Here is a 20,324-nt window from a genome sequence, read left to right on the forward strand (position 1 = left end):
CATCACTCATGCTGTGCATAACCCGCCCCTACCAATTAGTATTGATTAGTGTGCAACTGTGCAATGACTCATATAGGCCTATGCATCACATCATTAATTTCCTCTATCTGTGACAGATCTGGAATGATGGAGTCCCATCATCTTTCCATGTTCTCATCTTTGAAGAGAGACTTGAAGACAGGATTATATTCACCCCCATTAGTCGTATTGCTCGGCAATTTCACCTGGTGAGTGATGGCAGAATTTCACAATTAGACAAGCCTCCATTATCCTGCAGGTACTGGTTATGAGTTAAGATGGCAACATAATGAATGTTAGTTACTGGTGCTGTTAACCTCCCTTCCTCAATTCCTGTAGTGTTCTTGATGAAAGGTTCAAATGCCCTCCTAGAGCAAGGCAATGCATTTTACAATGTATTTTATCAAATGTTTTTTCTATCAATGGTTTCACAAATGATTGATGTCCATACAGATTGTTATCAATCATTTGTAGACTCTCGAACTTCACTGAGATTTAAATCATGATGTGTAGGCTACTATGTATGCTATTGATGAGTGAATCAGATGAGCCACAAAGTGAGGGCAAAGATTAGGGGGTGATACATTATGCAACAGCTCTCCTAAATGAAACTGCGGTCATGTTACGATCCAGTGACAGAGAGAGAGAGAGAGAGAGAGAGAGAGATGGACGGACATTTTCCTTTTTTGGGGGGGGGGGGGGCTTTTATGCCTTTATTGATAGGACAGTAGACTGATAGGAATGGGGAGAAACATTATTTGATATACAGGTTGTGTACTGTATCAGCCTCTGTGAGAGAGGCTGCATGCACAATTAAGTCTTAAAGGACCACTTCACCCCTTTTGCAACCATAACTTATTTTAATGATGTTTGGGAGACAAACACTTTCCTGGGATTTTTACGTGGGTAATATTTTTCTAAATATATTTTAGTATTCCGAAGTGTCCATGGGCTCATTGGGCTCCATGGTGTCATGGACATTGGGCTCACTTCCTTTCTGGACTACAATTCCCATAATGCTTTGGTCCACTGCTCCTCCTTGTGGATAGGGGGTGGGCCGTCTTACCAAAGATGGTCTATTTATGAAGATGGGCCAACTTCATTGTAGCCATTCATTGTAGCCATTGTATGTCCATTCATTTCATGTTATAATATTCACATATTGTCATCTTAAATATGAGGCCAGAGCCCCCTATGTGTTGTCCGTCAAATTGCAGATGGACAGAGAGAGGCTTCCGGACTCATCTCAAATCTCGCGAGTGTTTGTTGGGATAAAGAAACGTCATTAACAAAGTAGATTTTCTCCTGATTTGTCTTGCTAAAAGAAGCCATTTTAATATGAATATCTTGTGAATATTGTGTGCCTTGTGATGATTGGGTCCAGTATTTAGTTCAAGTTCAGTGACCATGGAGTTAAGGAATGGTTCAGAAGCTGTGTTCACGTTCACTCTCCTATTGGAAATGAATAGACTCCAACATTCTTCCCGTCTCCTAATAATGTTACCGCCCACCTCACACAGATACGGGAAGTAAAGCAAAGTTGGCCTCTCTCTTGGGTTTTACTCAGACAACATGTAGTCCAGGAAATATGTGAGCCCAGTGTCCATGGCATCATGGAGCCCATGGACACTTTGAAATACTGAAATATCTAAAAACACATATTACCCACGTAAAAGAAACCCCAGGAAACTGTTTCTTGTCTCCCAAACATCATTAAAATAAGATCTGGTTGCAAAAGGGCTGAAGTGGCCCTTTAACCCTATTGAGTGCTGATTGATGCCTTTTGTGAACGTACCACAGTGATGAGCACTAGGGATTCAAATAATCATAGGGGGATTATAGTGAGCTTTTTTTATTGTGACTCAGTTGAGGAGATAAATGCGATTATATTGTGATATTATTGTTATTTATTTTTATTATTATTTAAAGTGTGCATGGCACTAGATGGCCATGCCAAGGTTTACTTCCATGTGAACTTTGAATCCCTGGAAAAGTAAGGGGTGTGGCTACATATCTCAAACAGGTTTATGACTGCTTCTGCCTGGGAGCAGGTTCTGAAGCTGAGCTGCATTTGCATGTCAAAACTAGAACCCACACCCTCTATCCACAGACTGCTTATCATGTTGAAACGCCTCCCGTCTTTTGTCTCCTTCAGCCAGCAGACATTAGCCATAGACTTACACCAGTCAGATACCGGCAGCATGTTGACTGTGTCAGACTGGGATATATTGGGAGCATTCAAGTGGATTTTCATGTAGCCTAACTCAAAATCTTAACGTAAGTTACTGCTGTACAGTAGACTATTGCGCAATGGTAGTGGGGAAATAATTATATTAATAATAATGCTTTCAGTGGATTTAATTAACTGACAAAACCCTGGGGACTGGTGAGTTCTTTTAGCCCTTTTGGCTAAAAGGCATATTAACCTGCACAGCTCCAATTTACATTAATTCTTTATTTACTGAAATATTTGGCATAATCTACATGACTGGTCATGTACATTTTAAATCTAGACGACTCTACAGTACAATGTATTTGTTTACAATTATGGCAAGTCTTTCATACATTCTTGTTATGTACATATATTCACAAAGCATAGTATAAGGCAACAGATTGTGTGTGTGTGTGTGATGTTCTACATTATATAAAACTATATACTGGGAGAAATGGAAAAGGTGACGACACCCAGGAAGATTTTATGGGGAAAACATTGTGTGATGTACAATATCAATAATGTAAAGGTAAACATATGAATAGCATGAATCCACAAAGTTCCTGTGAAATGGCTTCAAACTGGTGTGACAGTGTTATGACATCACAGACTGAACTGGTTTTATCTAGACTTTATCTTTTGTAGACTGCCATTCATGATGATTTAAGTTCCAGGCTTAACGAGTGTGCATGTCAATTCTTGAATTCCTGAAATAAGCTTGGAACTCAGAAGACTGTTTACTACTGAAAACATCCCTCAATATACAGTCGATAGCACAAGTATTTGGAGAATCATATTCTATATATTATGTTAGACATATACACAAGGACAACAAAGAGGTTTTTCCTCATTTTGAGGTATTATTATTATCTTGCGTTTACTCTTGATTAACCGCAAAAACTTTACTTGTAGAGAGAGGCCATAAAAAATAAATAATTTGTTTCAAGTTCCTAATTTGAGGTCTTAAATGGCAAACTTATATAACAAAATTAACATGGATGTTCCTGTCAAAGTAAATGGTGATCGATTTGAGGGCTATAGCTGTCTTCAAATTCTAACATGGCAAGTCTGTGCATGTTTGGTTGCAGCACAGAGGTAGCTAAGAACACCATCTGTTTCTAACTATTAAACACCAGCTTGATGGCAGCCAGAAATCAATATGAGAGTACACATTGTCCCATAGATTTGTTCCATTGCAACAGGAACACTCAGCAACACTCAGACAATGTGTATGTTTTGTGACATGATGTTCAAGGCTTTATTGTTGCATCTTCTGTCTGGTAACTCAGTCATTATGGCAGAATTCATATTAATACTAATACTAATGATCACTAACAAGGAAAATATCAAGAATTGAAGCAGTATTAATATGTTGATAGTAAAGCGTAATTATTTAAATAAGCTACACTGTGGTCACTGTAGTCACACATGGAGCATCATTATGGGCACATTTTCACAGTTCGGTTTCACTCTTTTCATTCAAAATTGTGATTTTAGTTAAATTCATGCAATTCTGACTTCTGAGGCTTAAATCTATCTGCGAGAATTTGGGGTTTTTCTTCTTCTCCAATATAAGACAGACAATTTTGTGAGAAAACCCCCCCTAATTCGGAGATTTAGGTATATTAGGCCTACTTACTATTAATCACATCAAACACGTCTCTTATCCATCACTCAAGCTGTGCATAACCCGGCCTGTCTGAGTTCAATCAATGATAAATTAAATCCTTATGCATCCAATAATTGATTAATTTCCCCCATCTATGACAGATCTGGAATGATGGATCACCTTTCCATGCTCTCGTCTCTGAAGGGAGACTCGAGGACAGAGGATTATATCCAGCCCCATTATAAGGAGACCTATCGCCTGGCCATTGATCGACTAGTGACTGACGGCAGGGAGAGTTATCAGAAGTTCCTAAAGGGAGAACGTATAGGGGGCTTCCTGTCTGAGGAAGAGCTCCTCTTCATCACTGCCAACGCGGAGCAGCCCACGCCTGGAAATCACACAGAGGAAAGTAATGGCCCTCCAGACACCACCAAGTCCTCCACAGGGACATACTGGCCCATGCACTCAGACGTGGCCACCCCAGAGCTGATCCTAGGGTGGCCCGTAATCTCGCCGCACGAGAGACAACAGACTCACGTAGAGCTGCTTTTTCATCCGCCGAGACAAAACCACCCCACCATCAAAGAGGTCATTCGTAAAAATATTCAGGATGCAAGACAGGTAAGCTATGCAATGTACACCCATAGAGTTATATAAACTACTAGATAAGTGTACACCAGGCGATTAGGCGAATAACATGTAGAACACTGGTTCCCAAAATGGGGTCCTTCAGGGTTTCCCAAGCAGTGCGTCGGGACGGGACCCATATGTGCATGGGTCATGGACCAATTGTTGTGGGTCACGACAGTGTTGTGAGCTTGTAGATCTGCTATTTTCACTATCTTGGGTCCTGGGGAAACGTCTTAATCTCTCTTTTGGGTCCCATGGCGTGCTGAAAAGTTTGGGAACCACTGCTTCAAGAGGTTCCAGGGGGACCCTGACAAAATGAGTAACAGTTCATACACCATTTCATTTTCCAGCTATTTGAAAATAGACGATCTACAAGCTTGTAGATATGACAAAGATTTTTTTTTTATGTTTTTTTTTGTGGCTTTCGCCTTTATTTTATATTTTTTATGGAGGGACAGAAATGGGGAGAGAGATGGGGGGAAGACATGCAGTAAAGGCCGTCGGGATCGGGAGTCGAACCCACGGCACACTGCCAGACTGGATTACGAGCCAAGGTGCCTGGACCACTGAGCCATGTAATGGCCCAGGCCAGACAAAGATTTTGACAAATTAATTTTATGGGGGTCCCTGGCACAACATTTTTACAAAATCTTGCTCTGTGGTATATATCAATTTGGGAGTGCTTGACATGAAAATGTTTGAGAAACATTGATGTAGAAAACACAAAACAAAGGATAATTTGAGATTCAAACATGGAGGACCGGCCTAGTTCTGTGATATAATCACAAATTGAGACAATGACTCATTTGAGAAAGTCTAGGTTCCTCCTGTCTGTCAAAGCATGTTGCAAGTCCTTCCTTTCCTTCAAAGCAAATCTACACGCCTTTCTCATCTTTCAACTCAAAGGAGTGCCAAGCAGGGATGTCGGGGTGGAGTAGGCTAAATCTGGTTTTGCAGCTTATCTCCTCGAGACAAAAGTGTGGGAACCTCTTCATTGTCAATAGAATAGAGCTTACATAATCATATATTTTAGTACGGTAATGAATAATGACGATGATACACACACACACACACACACACACACACACACACACACACACACACACACACACACACACACACACACACACACACAACATTCTAACTATATGTATGCAATAAGAGAACAAGAACCTTAAAAAATTAGACCGCTGTCATTTTATTTTTAATGTATGTCAAAATAGCCAATAAAAGAACAACAAAGTATAAAATAGGACTTTTGTGATAGGTGGCTACTGAAATTAAATCCAGACAGTAAACAATTATACCCATTGGGAACTTGGATTTGGTGATTCATCAAGTAGAGGAAGACAAGCATAGGAGTTGTGGTTGACAATTCATTAGAATTTCAAACACAAAAACATTAAAAAATAATAATTTATACCATTATACAAATCCTTGGTGAGGGCAGTGCATTGTGAATTTCGCAATTTGGGTATATTGTGTTGAGTCTGGCATAGAGGATTGCATTCTGTGACAGAAAAACTTAAATAAATTAAAATAAGTCCGTTTTTGGTCAGCATATAATGTGTCATTTTGATTAACATGGTCTTTGGAGTTTATTCTGGAAACAACTTTATGAAGTGACAGTGATGGCTTTTTTCACTTAATTCAAATATATGTTTTATTTTTTGATAATCCTCCCTACTATAGAAGTGTGCTGACCATAAGGAGTTCCTTCCTGTCCCCAGTTAACCCCAGGGGTCAAAAAAACGTAGGTTTCTTTTTGGGCTAGGGTTAGCCAGAGCCATCTAATAGAAGAGTTACGATATTGAGGGGGAAGAAACCGAGCGCTGTTCTTGCAGCCTGAACTGAGACAAGCTGGAGTTGGAAATACATTGTTTTCAATGAGGGCGGTGCTATTTTAAACTGTTTTAAAAGTATTGTACAGTGACAACTAAATTCTCTGTAATGTTTATGTTGTACTATTACTACACTATTACTGTTTTCATCTAAAATAAATGGATTTAAGATCATTAAAGCTGGGCTGTTGCCTGAGTCCAATGCATTTCTGCCTACTTCCGGTCCAGGACTGGCCCGGGCCCCATGAAGTGAAGGCAGTTTGCGTAACTCTGTCTATAAGGCTCTGGGGTTAGCCAGCCTTCATCCAATCAGGATGAGAGGGGCCTTCCTCCAATCATGATCGAGTGGGAGCGGGCTGTTGGCCTGTTGTGTCCCCCCCCCCACTGTAGTGCATGTGCACATCTTGTTACCAGGGCAGACCTGGGGGTTTTCCAAATCACCCAAATCACTGAATGCTCCTTTAAACGTGGTCATTGAACACAGTACCTTCTTTACGAATAACCATCGCTGTCACTTCATGATGTTGTTCCCAAAGTTAATATAAGTCTGTTATTGCTCCAGGAATAGGCTGCAACCAGAGAGATGGTCAATTTATTGGTCATAAAGTCAAGGTCATAATCAAAATGATATAATGTCATATCTCAGGTATAAATCGTATCTTTACATTTGCATTCAATTGGTGATGTTATGCACTGTAATAAGTGCAATCTTTCCGGTTTCAACCATCTTTTTGGTGTGGCTCTCTTCAAATGGGGAACATGTTTGAGAACCACTGCTTTAAACTATATCAGCATCAACTTAAAGCCAGGCTCATTAGCACTCATCACCAATTCCTGTTGTTAGGTCATTTGTCTAAGCTTTCATTTTTGTGTATTTTCTGCATAGGTCATTGCCATTGTAATGGACATGTTTACTGACATAGACATATTCAAGGAGACTGTCGATGCCTCTCTCAGGGGAGTTTCAGTCTATGTGCTGCTGGATGAGTCACATCTGAAAAGTTTCCTCACACTGGCTGAAAATCAAGATGTCAAACTTCAACAACTCAGGGTGAGTATATTATATGAACACATCACTTCCATTCATCTTTTGTGCATCACCAATACCATGGCCAATCTCGTGGGGTTGACAGAACACAGCCATGATCTCAATTAAGGTGGACATTGAATTGCCACTAATTGAAAGAGATGAAACTTTATCCATAACGTTTAGACTATAGACCACCCAGAACGGTCCTTAGCACCTTTAACCACTTGAACCCTATATACTTCATTGACCGGAGTCCCCCAGGGGTCCATACCTGGGACACTCAGTTTTTCCCTGTATACCAAATCTTTTCGCCAAGAATAGCCGATATAGAAGTTGAAATGGCACCGCATTGTGAGCTTGTAGATTGGTTCAGGTTCATGTTTATTTGTCATATGTATAAATACAATGAAAATTATTTTGCTCAGTCTTATATTCACAGGACAAAAACAAACATCTATAGTGAAAAGAAAAGACAAAAACACAAAGTGCAAGTGAAGTGACAATACAGTGCAATACAGTTCACGGTCAGCTGTTCAGCAGCCTGACTGCCTGGGGGAAGAAACTGTTACTGAGACAAGTGGTGCGAGATTTGATGCTCTGGTAGCGTTTTTTGGAAGGGAGTGGTTGGAACAAGGTATTTGCGGGATGGCTGGTGTCTTTAATGATGTTTTGGGCTTTTGTCATACAACGAGTGTTGTGGAGACTAGGTAGTTCTGTGCTGCCGATGATTTTAGCTGCTGTTTTAACGGTCCTCTGCAACCTGTTGCAGTCCTGAGCGGTCGTGTTACCGTACCACACTGTGATACAGCCAGTTAAGACACTTTCAATTATACAGCGATAAAAGTTCACTAGTCCCTTTGTACTTAAGCCACATTTTTTAAGGCGCCTCAGAAAGTACAGTCGCTGTTGCGCCTTCTTGAGGATGTACTCAGTGTTGAGTGACCATGTGAATGTGTCTGTGATGTGTATGACCAGGAATTTAAAGTTATCAACTATGTCGACAGATTGACTATTTTCGCTATATCAACAAATAGTGTTGTCTCCTGCCTTTATTTTCTTCTTTCTAATGATTTGATCGGCCCAAAATATTGTGTTCATTGTCATGATTTGTCACCAACCTAGTTGGCTTTGTCCGCGGCGTAACCGTCTTTAAATAAATACTTAAAGAAAATCCTATGGGAGAGCCAGCAAAAGGATCTAACGTCCCTGTCCAGGACAGGCCTCAGACACCACCTCAGGGGACTTGGCTCAAACCCATTTGATTTTGTATTAGAAACCTGTTGCGACCGCATGCCCTTGTTTACGTCAACCAGCAGGACAGGGTTCAAACTCACAACCTTCCGCATGAAAGGCATATGCTCTAACCACTACACTCTAGCCCTCAAAATAGAATCCATGAGCACCAGCATATCTGGGATATTCCCAATTTGATAGTGATTGCTCATAGACTATAGTAAAATACAATACAGAAGATTGAGATCATTAGTAATATTAACTCCATGCTCTAGTTTAGCCTCTAAGTATATGAAGTTAAATATATCAAAATGTTTAAAATGTAAATTGGGAAGACAAATTAGAGGAGGTACTTCATTGTCCTACGGCGGTGTGCACAGGGAATGTGCTGTGGTTTCCCCAGCGGTGTGTGAGATTAGCTGTGGATACACAGACACACAGGCAGACTAAATACATGCCATGCCATAAAAAGGCAATGACAATAATAACATGCTTCACAATGACAATGCTTCACTGCTCAATAAAAGCCTGAAGCCTTCTTTCAAATTAACCTTGGTTTCTCCCGTTTTAACTGGGTGGGGTGATAATTACTAACAACTTTTAGGTGATGCTGAACACACCCTTTAAACATCTATTATGCACATACTTAACAGACCATGAAGCCAGCTATCAACTACGCTACCACATAGTGTAGAAATAAAGCACCATATTTCAATGTTAATATAGTTAATCATAATCCTAAAAAAAATAATACTTGGGTTAACCCTAACCAAAGGGCATTTAACCTCTTTGAATAGTTTTATTTGTTTTAAAGTGTCTATGCTACTATTACATGCTATTCTGTACAATATCATCTGACATGGTCTTTTCTTCTCCTTGAACACAGAACATGAGAGTGCGCACCGTCAAAGGACATGATTACCTCTGTCGATCAGGAGCTAAATTTCATGGAGCAATGCAACAGAGGTTCCTGTTAGTTGACTGTCAAACTGTGATCTATGGTACATACAGGTAAAAAGCCATACGTGAAAGAGAATAAATATTAAATTAACTCACAAGGCATTGAACTCTACTCTGCTCATTATGGTCAATATTGTTTCCCTTGTCAATTGACTGTTTCATAATTATGTTAAGACTTGTTTATGAACAAGAAAACCTGATTAAAACATACTGACAACAATTTGTGGAGAAATGTCAACATGTACTGTGATGTTCATTGATCAAGTGGTATCTTTTTCATTGTAAAACACAGTACAAAGTAGCCTCTGACCCTTTATGATCAGTTGGAAACAAAAACCTTAAATTGGTGATTTAGGCATGGTCTAATCTAAGGTATAAATCATAATCTGGTATTCATAAGTAACATTTTCTCCCCCATACTGAGTTAATACTAATACTTAATGTTTGTTTTCATGTTTCTTCCCAGCTTCATGTGGTCATATGAGAAGATTCATCTGAGCATGGTGCAGGTCATAAGAGGCCATCTGGTGGAGTCCTACGATGAGGAGTTTAGAACACTCTATGCCAGGTCCACTGTGCCAGCTGAGCTGTGCCCTCCAGAGGGTTTCGTACATGATATCAGGCCAAATGGAAGGCAGATTATGAGCAAATATGTCTCTAACTCCGGCCAAGGTTTTGAGAGAAAGGACCAGTTGAGACATACCCTTGACACAGTATATCGTAAGACTTGTGAGAGGCAAATGGGCATGAGAGATATTGAGGAGAGGCTTTATGAAGATAAACCAACTGAACCCATGCCAGTAATTCATCAAGGGGTGATAGCTCAAAACCGGATGAATCAACTCCAGCCTCCATCAGAGACTATGGACTATCTGAAAAGGCACAGTTATGCAGGGGAGAGACAAGATGCATCATGTCTTCTGCAGAATGCAAGGCATAGGTCAAGTAACTGGAACATTGCTGCAGATGTGGGGGTTCCTAATGGTAGAACCAGCTACAACACTAACTTAGACAACTGTTCCCAAGGCCCACAGATGTTCAGAAGTCCAAACATGCGTCAGTCCCTTCACGGCATTGACCAGCAGGTCCTCTCCATGCAGCAGAACATGCCAACACCGGACAATACGTCCAAGTCCTTCATGCGCACATGGAGGATTGAGTCTTACCTCAAAAATGCAGATTCTCCATTTGGAGGCTCTTGTGACCACTTAGATCAGTATGAAGCACCAGACAACAAAGCTAGCTCCTTCAAGAACTCTAGGAGGAGGTCTTCACTTCTGTCTGCTCTTCAGTCCACTATTCCAGAGCAATTAGAAATAAGCAGTTACACAAACACTTCATCTTCTGCTTATCAGGTTGACCCCTCAGTCACACCAAACAGCACTTTGCACTACTCGTCAATGCAATGGAACCCGACAGTGGAAAATAGAATGAAAAATGAAGAATTCCTCTTAAAGAGGCAAAGTCTCCAGATTCTGGATGATGAGAGGAATAACATCAGCTCTGGTCCAGGAAGAAACTCCCACCAGCCTAATTATGCCAGTCTCGGCAGAACCAAAGGGGGCGCAATGTCAAGAAACCCCAACAGCCTGACAGACAACTGGCTCAAAAGGCATAGTCTGGCAGACCCGAAAACAAACGCAGATGATTGTGAATCCCCGGGGACTATGTACGGAGGAGCGTTTGCAAGGAGACAGATGGATAGAAATACAGCAAGGGCCAATGCACAGAATGGAGGACTTGGATTGAATCTGAATGAGGATCAGAGATCGGTGTCTCATCATGATGTCAAAAGCATTACACGCACAAAGAGCCCACCTGAATCCAACTGGCAAGAGCCCCCCTCTAGAACAATGTCTGCAGCAATACTTGATGTGAATGATAAGGAGCCAGCATGTAAACCCAGTGACATGAGTTCACCACGTTTCCTAAAGAAGAGCTCCAAAACAATCAGATCACTACTCCACATACCAGAGAAAAAAGAGTCTTCCTCTCAACCCATAGAAAGTTCAGGTAGCAGTGCAGACACTATAAAGGCTGAAGATGAGGAGCAAAATGTACATATAAGCACAAACAGGTATTCATCAGATCACCAGAGGAGGACCCACTTTGCAGATGACTCCAGAAAAGCATCATCTCCTCGATTTAGAACTGAAGACCTCCATCCAATCTCTCCGACAAACATGCCATTGCGATCACATTCACAACAGATGCATAGACGAGGTGATAAGACTGTGCAGCCTAGCCATGAATTGGGAGACTGGCGTAAAGGTGCAGACAGCCGTTTGCAAAGTAGATATGAGCCATTCTGTGCATTTGAAAAGAAGCAGCCCTCACATTCTGCAACAGGCTTTAGTAACGCAGACAAAACGAAAAGCATCCCGTCTTCTAAGGGTAGCACAGCTAGTGAACATAACCTCACCCGGGCTACACACGGACACCATGAGAATAAACTTGAAAGATTCATACACAGAGTAGGGAATTTAATACATAAAAATAAGCAATAACTAGAATGTCTAGTTTATGATTACGCTTTTGTGCGGTTGCTTCAATAGTTGTTTACCTGATTAAAAGGTTAAAGATTCCAATATTGCCACTAATGCATCAAATTGACCCCTGTTTTTGTACATTCCCAAACATCCACAAAATATATTGCCTATCCCATAGACTAATATCTATAAATTAAAAACAAAAAGTAGATCACATGGACTCACATTATGAAACGGTGTGGCCAGCTTGTGACGTCTGTCACTCAATGACATCAGTCGTCTATGATGTACTATGACAACAGATTTGTTAAATATTTCAAAATTTATAAATCATGATATGAAAAAATTGTGGAGCCTACTTCAGTGGCCAACGGTTTGCAAGATTAGCTCCAAACACGTGGACACACTCGCACAAACCAACTCTCGGTTAGTGTGTCGGACAGCAAGACTCGGGCAAAGCCACACCGTAAAAAAAGAAGAAAGTCTTACCCAAAATATCAGCAGTAGAAAAGAAAATTAACCAAAAGCACCTGGCCATGAAATAAGTCAAAATACAGATAAGCAAAAGGTAAAGATGATTGACACTATTTAGATTTACTGTATATCATGCCCAATAGAACCCAAGATGCAAAGCTTTAAAGTTGTAAGAGTTTGTAATTTCAGACTGAGAACAAAATGCGTTTTGTTGTAGCAAAAGCACCCTACCTTCCTGTGGCATGACATTGAAAAAGGTGTGTGTAATGTGTTTTATAGTGTTAACTTTGCTTACTTACAGTATGCATTTGGCAAAGGATGTTTACAATCAGATTCACTTTGAGTCCAATCTTATGGGTCCATTTTGGGTATATTTTACCCTTAACTCTGAGTTACAGGTGTTTCGTATATTTAATTACTTGGTCAATTTCCTTTGGAAATATATTGTTTATTTCATGATATGAGTATATTTTGCCAATTTGTAGTGCCATACTGCATCTGTAGCCTATGTCTTTCATGCACTAATGCTCGCTGCAGGTGTCAAAAACAAGATGCCATTTTAAAATCCAATGTTTGTTTATGAACTTCATAAATATGCTACTGTGTGTATATGATTGACAATAGTTTAAAATCCCTAACTCCACGCCCATGAACCCATCAATAAATGTGTGCAATATTTTTCAAATTCTACTGTAACCAGAGCACTTATTTATAAATTGAGATAAATCAATAGCAATAGTTGTGCACCCAACAGGCCTTATGGGACTTGGTGGGTAGAAGTATGCCCTGTGAGAGCAAGGAATTGTCCTATTTGTGCTATTTTCAAATTTATTAAATTGTTCTACTTTTTATCTAATTTATTTAGGAGCCATTATGGCGGGTATATCCATCTGTTATCCAACTATGTTGTACACTGAATGCTAACAATGCACCTAATTATTCACAAGTGATTAGGGGGCGGCTGTGGCTCAGGAGGTAGAGCAGGTCGTCCAATGATCCATGGGTCAGTGGTTCGAATCCCGGCTCCTCCTGTCTACATGTCGAGGTGTCCATGAGCAAGACACTGAACTCTACATTGCCTCCAATGAGTCGGTCGGTGTGAGCTCGCCACCATTGGTGTGTGAATGTGGGAAGTGAGGATGCTGGCGTCGACTGTTTGCTGCTTCACCTCCCAATGTATGTATGAATGAATGAATCATTGTAAGCGCTTTGAGTATGAAAAGCGCTATAAAAATGCAATTAATTATTATTAGCAGGGCCAGATCCATGGGCCTCTGGGGCTGATTCTGCAGTGAGTTTAAATGTTTCAAATATGAAGAGGGCAGTGAGTTTAAATATTTCAAATATGAAGAGGGCAGTGAATTTTGAATATTTCAAATATGAAGGAGACTACTGCCAGTGCCACGAGTTAGGCTATTTAGGCCTTGTATCAAGGCGAGTGTTAGTTACCAGTAAGTTAGTTAATGTTAGTGTTAACTGTATATATGATGATTTTGGGTGTGCCAGTACAGTACAGTACAGTAGAGGGATCGGCACACGGTAATTCTGTCATTTCTCAACCGTTTGGGACGCAGGGCGGCCCGCCGGAACTGGCCCGGCCCCCTGGGCGCATTCCTGGGGGTCTGGAGCTCCCCCCCCGCACATGGTAGGTAACTCTGTCATTTCTCTACCGTTTTGGACGCTTGGCGGCTCGCCGGAACCGGGCCAGCACCCTGGAACTCCCCCCCGCCCCCCGAGAGTTGCACCACTCACTTCACACGGGTGTGATTTATGATGTTGTACTGCTAATTACTCTTATCCAAAGGCATTGAGTAGGCTATTCAGTTCACTCATGTTCCCAGCCCAGTCCTTGCTATATGCTGGAGCTGCTGCCCTCATGTGGTGGACTTGTACTACTAAGGTTGCCATAAATGTTGATATTCACATTAACAATTCAAAATGTAGGCTATATTAAAATTAAAACAATTCAGTACCATTGCAAGTGTTCAGGTTTCGTTCCAATATTGACATTCAGTGTCTTATTCCCGGCTGGACATTGTGGTACCGATGTCCTCAGGTCCTGTAGCTAAAGGCTGCATTCTTATCATCTGCAGATATCAGCCAACTGGCTTGTTCGTCGAGACACAAAATGCCGTAGCTCTGCCTGACCTTACTAAAGTAGTATTTGTCAATGGGTTTTATAATCTAGTTGTCAATAATTGGCCAATAGATCTTTAAAGGTGTGTATATAATTTAAAAGGCATTTTAACGGTATACTGCCCATATAAAGGCATACAATTTTGAATGTCAATGTTTGGTGTACTGCGATGTTTGTCATGCAGGAGTATCATTAAGCACTATATATGAAATCATTCAATTTATTAAAGTTTTGTTTATTGTAAATGAAAAAGAAAATGAAGAAAACAAAGCTCACCCAGTCTGAGGTGTAGACAAGGTGCTGGAGCTTACAAAACACTGGTTAACTGCCATTTTAATGCAGATTTAGGTTATGGTATATATTTCAATTGTAGTAGCAGAGATAACATCTCTATAAAACAGTATCTCTAACAATATTTATACATTTTCCTCAGAGCAAACAGACGATGTCTTCACAGTCGAATGAATGCTGAAACCGACGTGAACAAATGTTCCTTTTGTACACATACAGTACAGTATACACAATATTAATATTCTGGTTAATGTACTACTCTCACTTCCTTTTGCTTGCTCGTGCTTTAACATTTTCAGTGCCCCTGGACTTTGTCTTGGTTTTACTGTCTGACTCCAGAGAAGCAAGCTTTTTCTTGAGCTTTGCGTCCCCAGCTGGTCTCCTCTGGTCTCTGCTGGATCTCGGCCGACTCCCCTGCTGGCCTCTTGAGCTTCCCACCATGGAACCAGTTTCCTCCTTGTTCTGCTCACTGACCAAGGCGTCCTCTGGGTTCCACACTAGTATGTTGACCCCTGGCGTTTGAAGATTACACAGCTTTAGCATGATAAAATCTCAACTTTTGGTCAGTTGGCAGATTCAAGTCTTAACTATAGTTTGGGAAACTCACCCATTCCAGATCCTAGTACATCCCCCAGTGGGCTGAATTTGTTGACCTAAAGGTTTTAATAACATTTAAATCTCTTTATTAAAGGATCATTAAATCCTAGAGCGGTTAAAATGTTCAAAGTGCCCGTTTTAAGCCTGCATTCCGTGTGCAGATTGTACTTACAGATATGATTCCGGGAGCGTTTGGATCTCGCAGCTGACATGCAAGCTCTCCGGTGTTGGAGTCAAAGATGTCAATGGTCCTGAGTTCACCTGGACAGACTTTGTCATCAGGATACCGCCCAGCCACTATGAGGTCATACATGGGATGCCACGTAGCCTGTGGTCAAAAACATAATGTACAACATGGTACTTTTGAGTCATAGTCCTGTACAATACATTTCTTTACAAGCAGCACAACAGAAGGAGACGGCCAACCTTAATGGTGAGGTGCTGAAACTGCCTGTGGGGATGCTGGATGATGTGTTGTGGTTTGGACCAATCAGTGGAGGAGTAAATTCGGATCTGGTCATACTGGTCTGTGGTGAGCAGCTTGGTGGAGTCCAGAGGATTGAAGTATGCTGTGGGGAGAAGCCAACAGAAATCATTGTAATTAAGGTATAATGTTATATTAATTAAAGAGAAACTGATGAATGTGGTTCAAAAGCACATGTGCACTGTTTAAAAAAAATCATCTAGGGCAGGGTTTCTCACAGTGGGTGCCACAGAATACTTTGATGATATTTGGAATTGATCAATATCCCTTGTTTAATCCGCTATACTTAGTAAAACAAACTTCAGTTGCACTGTACTTGGTAAATTCTTTTTCGATCTACACCAAATCGCTTTGCCGATCTACAAGCTTACAACACGTGAGTTTGTAGATCTGCTATGTTTTCTGAACGTTACCCCTAGAATAGATATGCTGGGTTTCAAGTCATTAAAACTTAAATGTTAACCAAGTATAAAGTTATTTTCAATCTGTCCTAATGGAAATGGATATTCTCTCAAGTTTCCTTCGTGACAACTGTATCCTAGGGTGAAAAGTTTTACGTACCGTGATGTGATATAAATGTAGGGTGCTATAAAGTAACTGTAATTAAGGAGTGCCATTGATGAAAACGTTATTTACAGGGGTGACCTGAGCCAAAAATGTTTGAGACAAAACCGCACAAATTATTTTTTCAGCCCTTCGTGACGTGTTTTCCAAAAGAGAGTGACACCTGAGTTGACAGCTTTGTCATGAGGCATGTCATGGAGGAAGCTGCTCTTGTCTTTAATGTTCCTCAGATCCCACAGCTTGACTGTGTGATCAACAGAGGCTGTTGCCAACAGCCAGTCACAGCGGGAGTTGAACTCAGCATGGGTCACTTTAGCTTTGTGCAACTTATCGTTGAAGATCTGCAGCATTAGAAGAAAAACAAAAGCTATATAAAGACTTTACAGTCTTATGGCATTAAAGAATACTGTATACTGTAAGAGCATGCAGTGATTCATTCAGTGAAACGGTACCTTTTGACCATCCATACTGACTAGTAGGAGGTTCCCCACATTGTCTCCTGTGACTAGCATCTGTCGGCTCACAGAAACATCTACACAGCAGTACCAGTAACTGGACGCAAAACAAACAAAAGGACAGGTGACTATTGTTGATGATTATGCATTCTGTCTGCAGCTGATAATGTACACACAATACAAGACTACACTAATTAATGCAAGACTATTATCACCATTTATTTTTGGTAAACAACTCATCTGGGTCGAATTATGAATCTGGCATGAATACAACTACACTTGAGGGACTACTTTCTATGTTTATGAAGTCCTATAGAGGGTATGCACGTCATCAAACCAGGAAGTTATGCAGTAATGCCTGCTAAAATCTACTTTCTGGCCTTGACAGCCCATGCATCCAAACAGAAAAGTAATATCTAATTGCATTAAACGACATTAAACAATGTTAAACTCACTTTGCCACTCGATTTGCCATTCACTTTATGCATGTGCATACCCTCTATAGTGTATACACAATATCGTACACCTAAAACAACACACATTGTTTTGTTCAATTTCCTCCAAGACTGTCCCTGCATTCTCACCAAAGATTATGGTGATCATGGCCACAGTCTGTGGCTCTGGACAAAACGGTGGATGTAAGACCCTCAAAGCTCTGCAAGGTCAATGTGCCATCACCGGAAGCCACGTAGACTTTGGATAGGTCTGTCGGACAAAACTTCATCCCTCCAGTAAAGTCTCCAGCCCCTTTCTGTGCACAAAGACAAATGCAGGCCTATCACAGGGAGCACTACACTAATAGTAATTCAGGATTAGATCCAGACTGATATTCTGATCAATAGATAAGCCATTATCTTTTTTTTTACATTGGTACTATCTGCAATTATCCTTATTTTTATCTACTTTCAACATGCCATCTCCATTTTGGGCATTTCAAAGTTTTCTATGTTTGTATATCTTTAATGACAGACCCCCGGTGGTCTGGGACCCTATAAGTCTTATAGGGTCCCAGACCACCGGTTGAAGAACCCTGCCTGGTCAAAAGATGCCCATTCTCACCCCTTGAATAAAACTTCTCATTTTAAGAAGATTGTCAAAGTTCCAGAGCATTATGTCCCCACCCTTGGACCCAACAGCCATTGTAGTGGGATGCGTGGGGTGCCATTCCAGACAGGTGACTCTGCGATCAAATGGGCTGGCAGTGCGGTGTAACTTGTAGGAGCTTAAGGAACGAAGAAAGGGCTCCTGGAGACACTGGAATAACAGAAAATAAACATGAAGATGACATGAGGGGGGGGGGGGGGATATAGGATAGGTGGGCACTATAGGGACATCTGGTCACCTTAATGTAAAATGGGCTATTTTGTCCAAAAATATTTATATAATATATATATATATATATATATATATATATATAAATAAATATGTAAAGTAATATAAAGTAGACTATAGGCCTACGTTATTTGAACATGCACGGTACATCAGAGTAGCAATATGTACTATAGCAATAGAAATATTAGACTTATGTCAAATGTTTAAGAATGCAGTCTAATCATACATACTTTAAGTTTACTTAAAAACTTTTTCCAATACGCCTATATATTTAACATTTTGTTACTGTACAGTGTAATGTCCGAGCTGTAGGGCATAGATGCTATGTAGGCTCAGGCATTGATTGTTCATGCCCTGAACCTACATCAGTACATTGGACTGATAAGGTTATCAAAACTTAACAATTATCAATTAATTAATTAATTTAGTATTGATAATTCCCATTCCTGCTTAGTGCTTACCTGTCTCAATTGTGAATGGAGACATTGCCCCAGCTTGTTCTTGTAAATGTAGTGCAGGATGTTTCCATGGCCACTACCTGGATAATTGACATAGGGCATAGGCTAATGAGAAAAAGTTAATAAATATATATTAGCTTTTTCATCCTTAACTCTTGTTCGAGTGGCTGCTTGGGAGTTGGGGAAGGCGGGAGCGTCATATTTTTATGTTATGTATCAGACCCCTAGACTGGTGCATAACACCCTCAAAGACAAAGCCAAAGCCATGATGACAGTCATGTTTCAGGGCTAAAACAAAGTAGGTTAAGCCTAGAGATTTCGATTAAAACTGCACGCTTTGGATGCCTAAATTAGAGTGGTATGCAAAGTGGAATTATTGGCACCATGCAAACCTGCTTTTGTCGTTTCCCCGTCTATCCTTTCTCGTAGCTTTTTGGGGATAGTTAGCACTTTATCTCCCGTTCTTTTCCACACTTTTCCCCTTGCAGGAGTTGGATCTGACTGCGTGTTTGTTTTCATCTCTTCCTGGGGGGAAAAGAATAATGGTTTTATTAAATAAAGCGGGATAGTAATTTGGTAAACGATTTCTCAAATAATTGTCAATTGCTTACCTGTATATGACTTGATATTTCACAAAGCAATGCAAAAAATGTTGTATAAGCTAAAAATCTCTGAGCAACCACACACGTGGTACTGTGTTTTGTAACTTCTGTGTGTGTTGTTCCAGCTAACTGACAGTAGGTGTCAGTGTCAACACACTTTCATGACGGAAGCCCTAAAACGCCAAAATAAATAATAATAATAATAACTCCAGAGTACAGATCTATTTAAACGGGTGTACTGTAAATGTTATAACCTGAGGCTACCTATAATTATGTTGTGATGATGATTATTATATTGTTACTTGCTGTCAGTATTTAGTTTTAGTTTTTATTTTGGTTTTTGGACTTTGGTTTTATTACACGCTTAAGTTTCGGTCATATAGCCGGACTTCATTAGCCTATTCCCATTGACTGGTATTAACTCTATTGTCGCCTCCAACGGTCTTCACCTGTTTCATTTGAACGTGAACAGCCTTGGTCCCAAACTGGCTGAAATCAGACAATTGTTTCAAAACGGTAAGGCAAACATCCTGTGTTTTTCTGAAACTAAAAAGTTTCTGTCATTAGAAATGACAGAAACAAACACGGTGGTGGTGTGTGCATGTATATTCACCAAAGATACTGAATACATCACTCGTAGGCTACTGACTTGCAGCATAATGAAATTGAAACTGTGTGGGTTGAATTAATTAAAAATAAATGCTAAATCAGTATTAGTTGGCAGTGGCACAGTCTATAGACCGCCTGTCTATATGTGTAGAGAAAATCCTGATTGGCGACTACAATAAGCATCGTAATCAATATAATATTAATATAATGCATCGTAAGGAAGCACCTGCGTTTAAGTCATTCAGTCTGTTTTGTGATCTGCATGTCAGTCAGCTAATTACCCAACCCATAAGAGTGTG

The 20,324-nt window shown here is 40.4% G+C and overlaps 2 protein-coding genes and 1 long non-coding RNA gene across 4 annotated transcripts; 2 read left to right on the forward strand and 1 right to left on the reverse strand.

The window, feature by feature from the left end:
• Window positions 1-2,205: 2,205 nt before the first annotated feature.
• fam83b (family with sequence similarity 83 member B) lies at window positions 2,206-12,065 on the forward strand. The gene is made up of 5 exons (XM_080781368.1): window positions 2,206-2,295; window positions 4,001-4,460; window positions 7,197-7,361; window positions 9,460-9,584; window positions 10,000-12,065. The coding sequence occupies exons 2-5, from the start codon at window positions 4,008-4,010 to the stop codon at window positions 12,038-12,040; spliced, it is 2,784 nt and encodes a 927-aa protein (XP_080637494.1). The 5' UTR covers window positions 2,206-2,295; window positions 4,001-4,007; the 3' UTR covers window positions 12,041-12,065.
• Window positions 12,066-12,106: 41 nt separating this feature from the next.
• Window positions 12,107-13,161, forward strand: LOC308328016. The gene is made up of 3 exons (XR_013965241.1): window positions 12,107-12,671; window positions 12,720-12,887; window positions 12,962-13,161. It is a non-coding gene; the product is annotated as an uncharacterized lncRNA (long non-coding RNA).
• A 1,701-nt stretch (window positions 13,162-14,862) lies between these two features.
• On the reverse strand, window positions 14,863-19,501 carry ddb2 (damage-specific DNA binding protein 2). 2 transcript variants are annotated; one of them, XM_080781373.1, is made up of 11 exons: window positions 19,426-19,501; window positions 19,207-19,339; window positions 18,818-18,894; window positions 18,084-18,278; window positions 17,609-17,775; window positions 17,022-17,121; window positions 16,733-16,910; window positions 15,948-16,090; window positions 15,694-15,849; window positions 15,532-15,577; window positions 14,863-15,436 (listed from the first exon to the last, which is right to left on the reverse strand). In XM_080781373.1, the coding sequence occupies exons 2-11, from the start codon at window positions 19,331-19,333 to the stop codon at window positions 15,186-15,188; spliced, it is 1,440 nt and encodes a 479-aa protein (XP_080637499.1). In that variant the 5' UTR covers window positions 19,334-19,339; window positions 19,426-19,501; the 3' UTR covers window positions 14,863-15,185. The 2 variants fall into 2 exon arrangements, with proteins under 2 accessions (XP_080637499.1, XP_080637500.1); XM_080781374.1 differs by lacking the exon at window positions 19,426-19,501 and having other exon boundaries at window positions 18,818-18,919; window positions 19,207-19,334.
• Window positions 19,502-20,324: the final 823 nt, after the last annotated feature.

The sequence above is a fragment of the Protomyctophum bolini genome (genome assembly GCF_963924005.1).
Source record: "Protomyctophum bolini genome assembly, chromosome: 14".
NCBI classification, from domain to species: domain Eukaryota; kingdom Metazoa; phylum Chordata; class Actinopteri; order Myctophiformes; family Myctophidae; genus Protomyctophum; species Protomyctophum bolini.

What these genes read in the sequence shown, in the direction of transcription:
- ddb2 (XM_080781373.1), bottom strand. Translation starts at nt 19,333, where the DNA reads ATGAAAACAAACACGCAGTCAGATCCAACTCCTGCAAGGGGAAAAGTG. An exon ending in TCCATTCACAATTGAGACAG is followed by an intron (nt 18,279 to 18,817) that starts GTAAGCACTAAG and finishes CTGTTATTCCAG; the next exon opens with TGTCTCCAGGAGCCCTTTCT. An exon ending in TGTACTAGGATCTGGAATGG is followed by an intron (nt 15,437 to 15,531) that starts GTGAGTTTCCCA and finishes TTCAAACGCCAG; the next exon opens with GGGTCAACATACTAGTGTGG.
- fam83b (XM_080781368.1), top strand. Translation starts at nt 4,008, where the DNA reads ATGATGGATCACCTTTCCATGCTCTCGTCTCTGAAGGGAGACTCGAGG. An exon ending in TCAAACTTCAACAACTCAGG is followed by an intron (nt 7,362 to 9,459) that starts GTGAGTATATTA and finishes CCTTGAACACAG; the next exon opens with AACATGAGAGTGCGCACCGT. An exon ending in GTGATCTATGGTACATACAG is followed by an intron (nt 9,585 to 9,999) that starts GTAAAAAGCCAT and finishes GTTTCTTCCCAG; the next exon opens with CTTCATGTGGTCATATGAGA.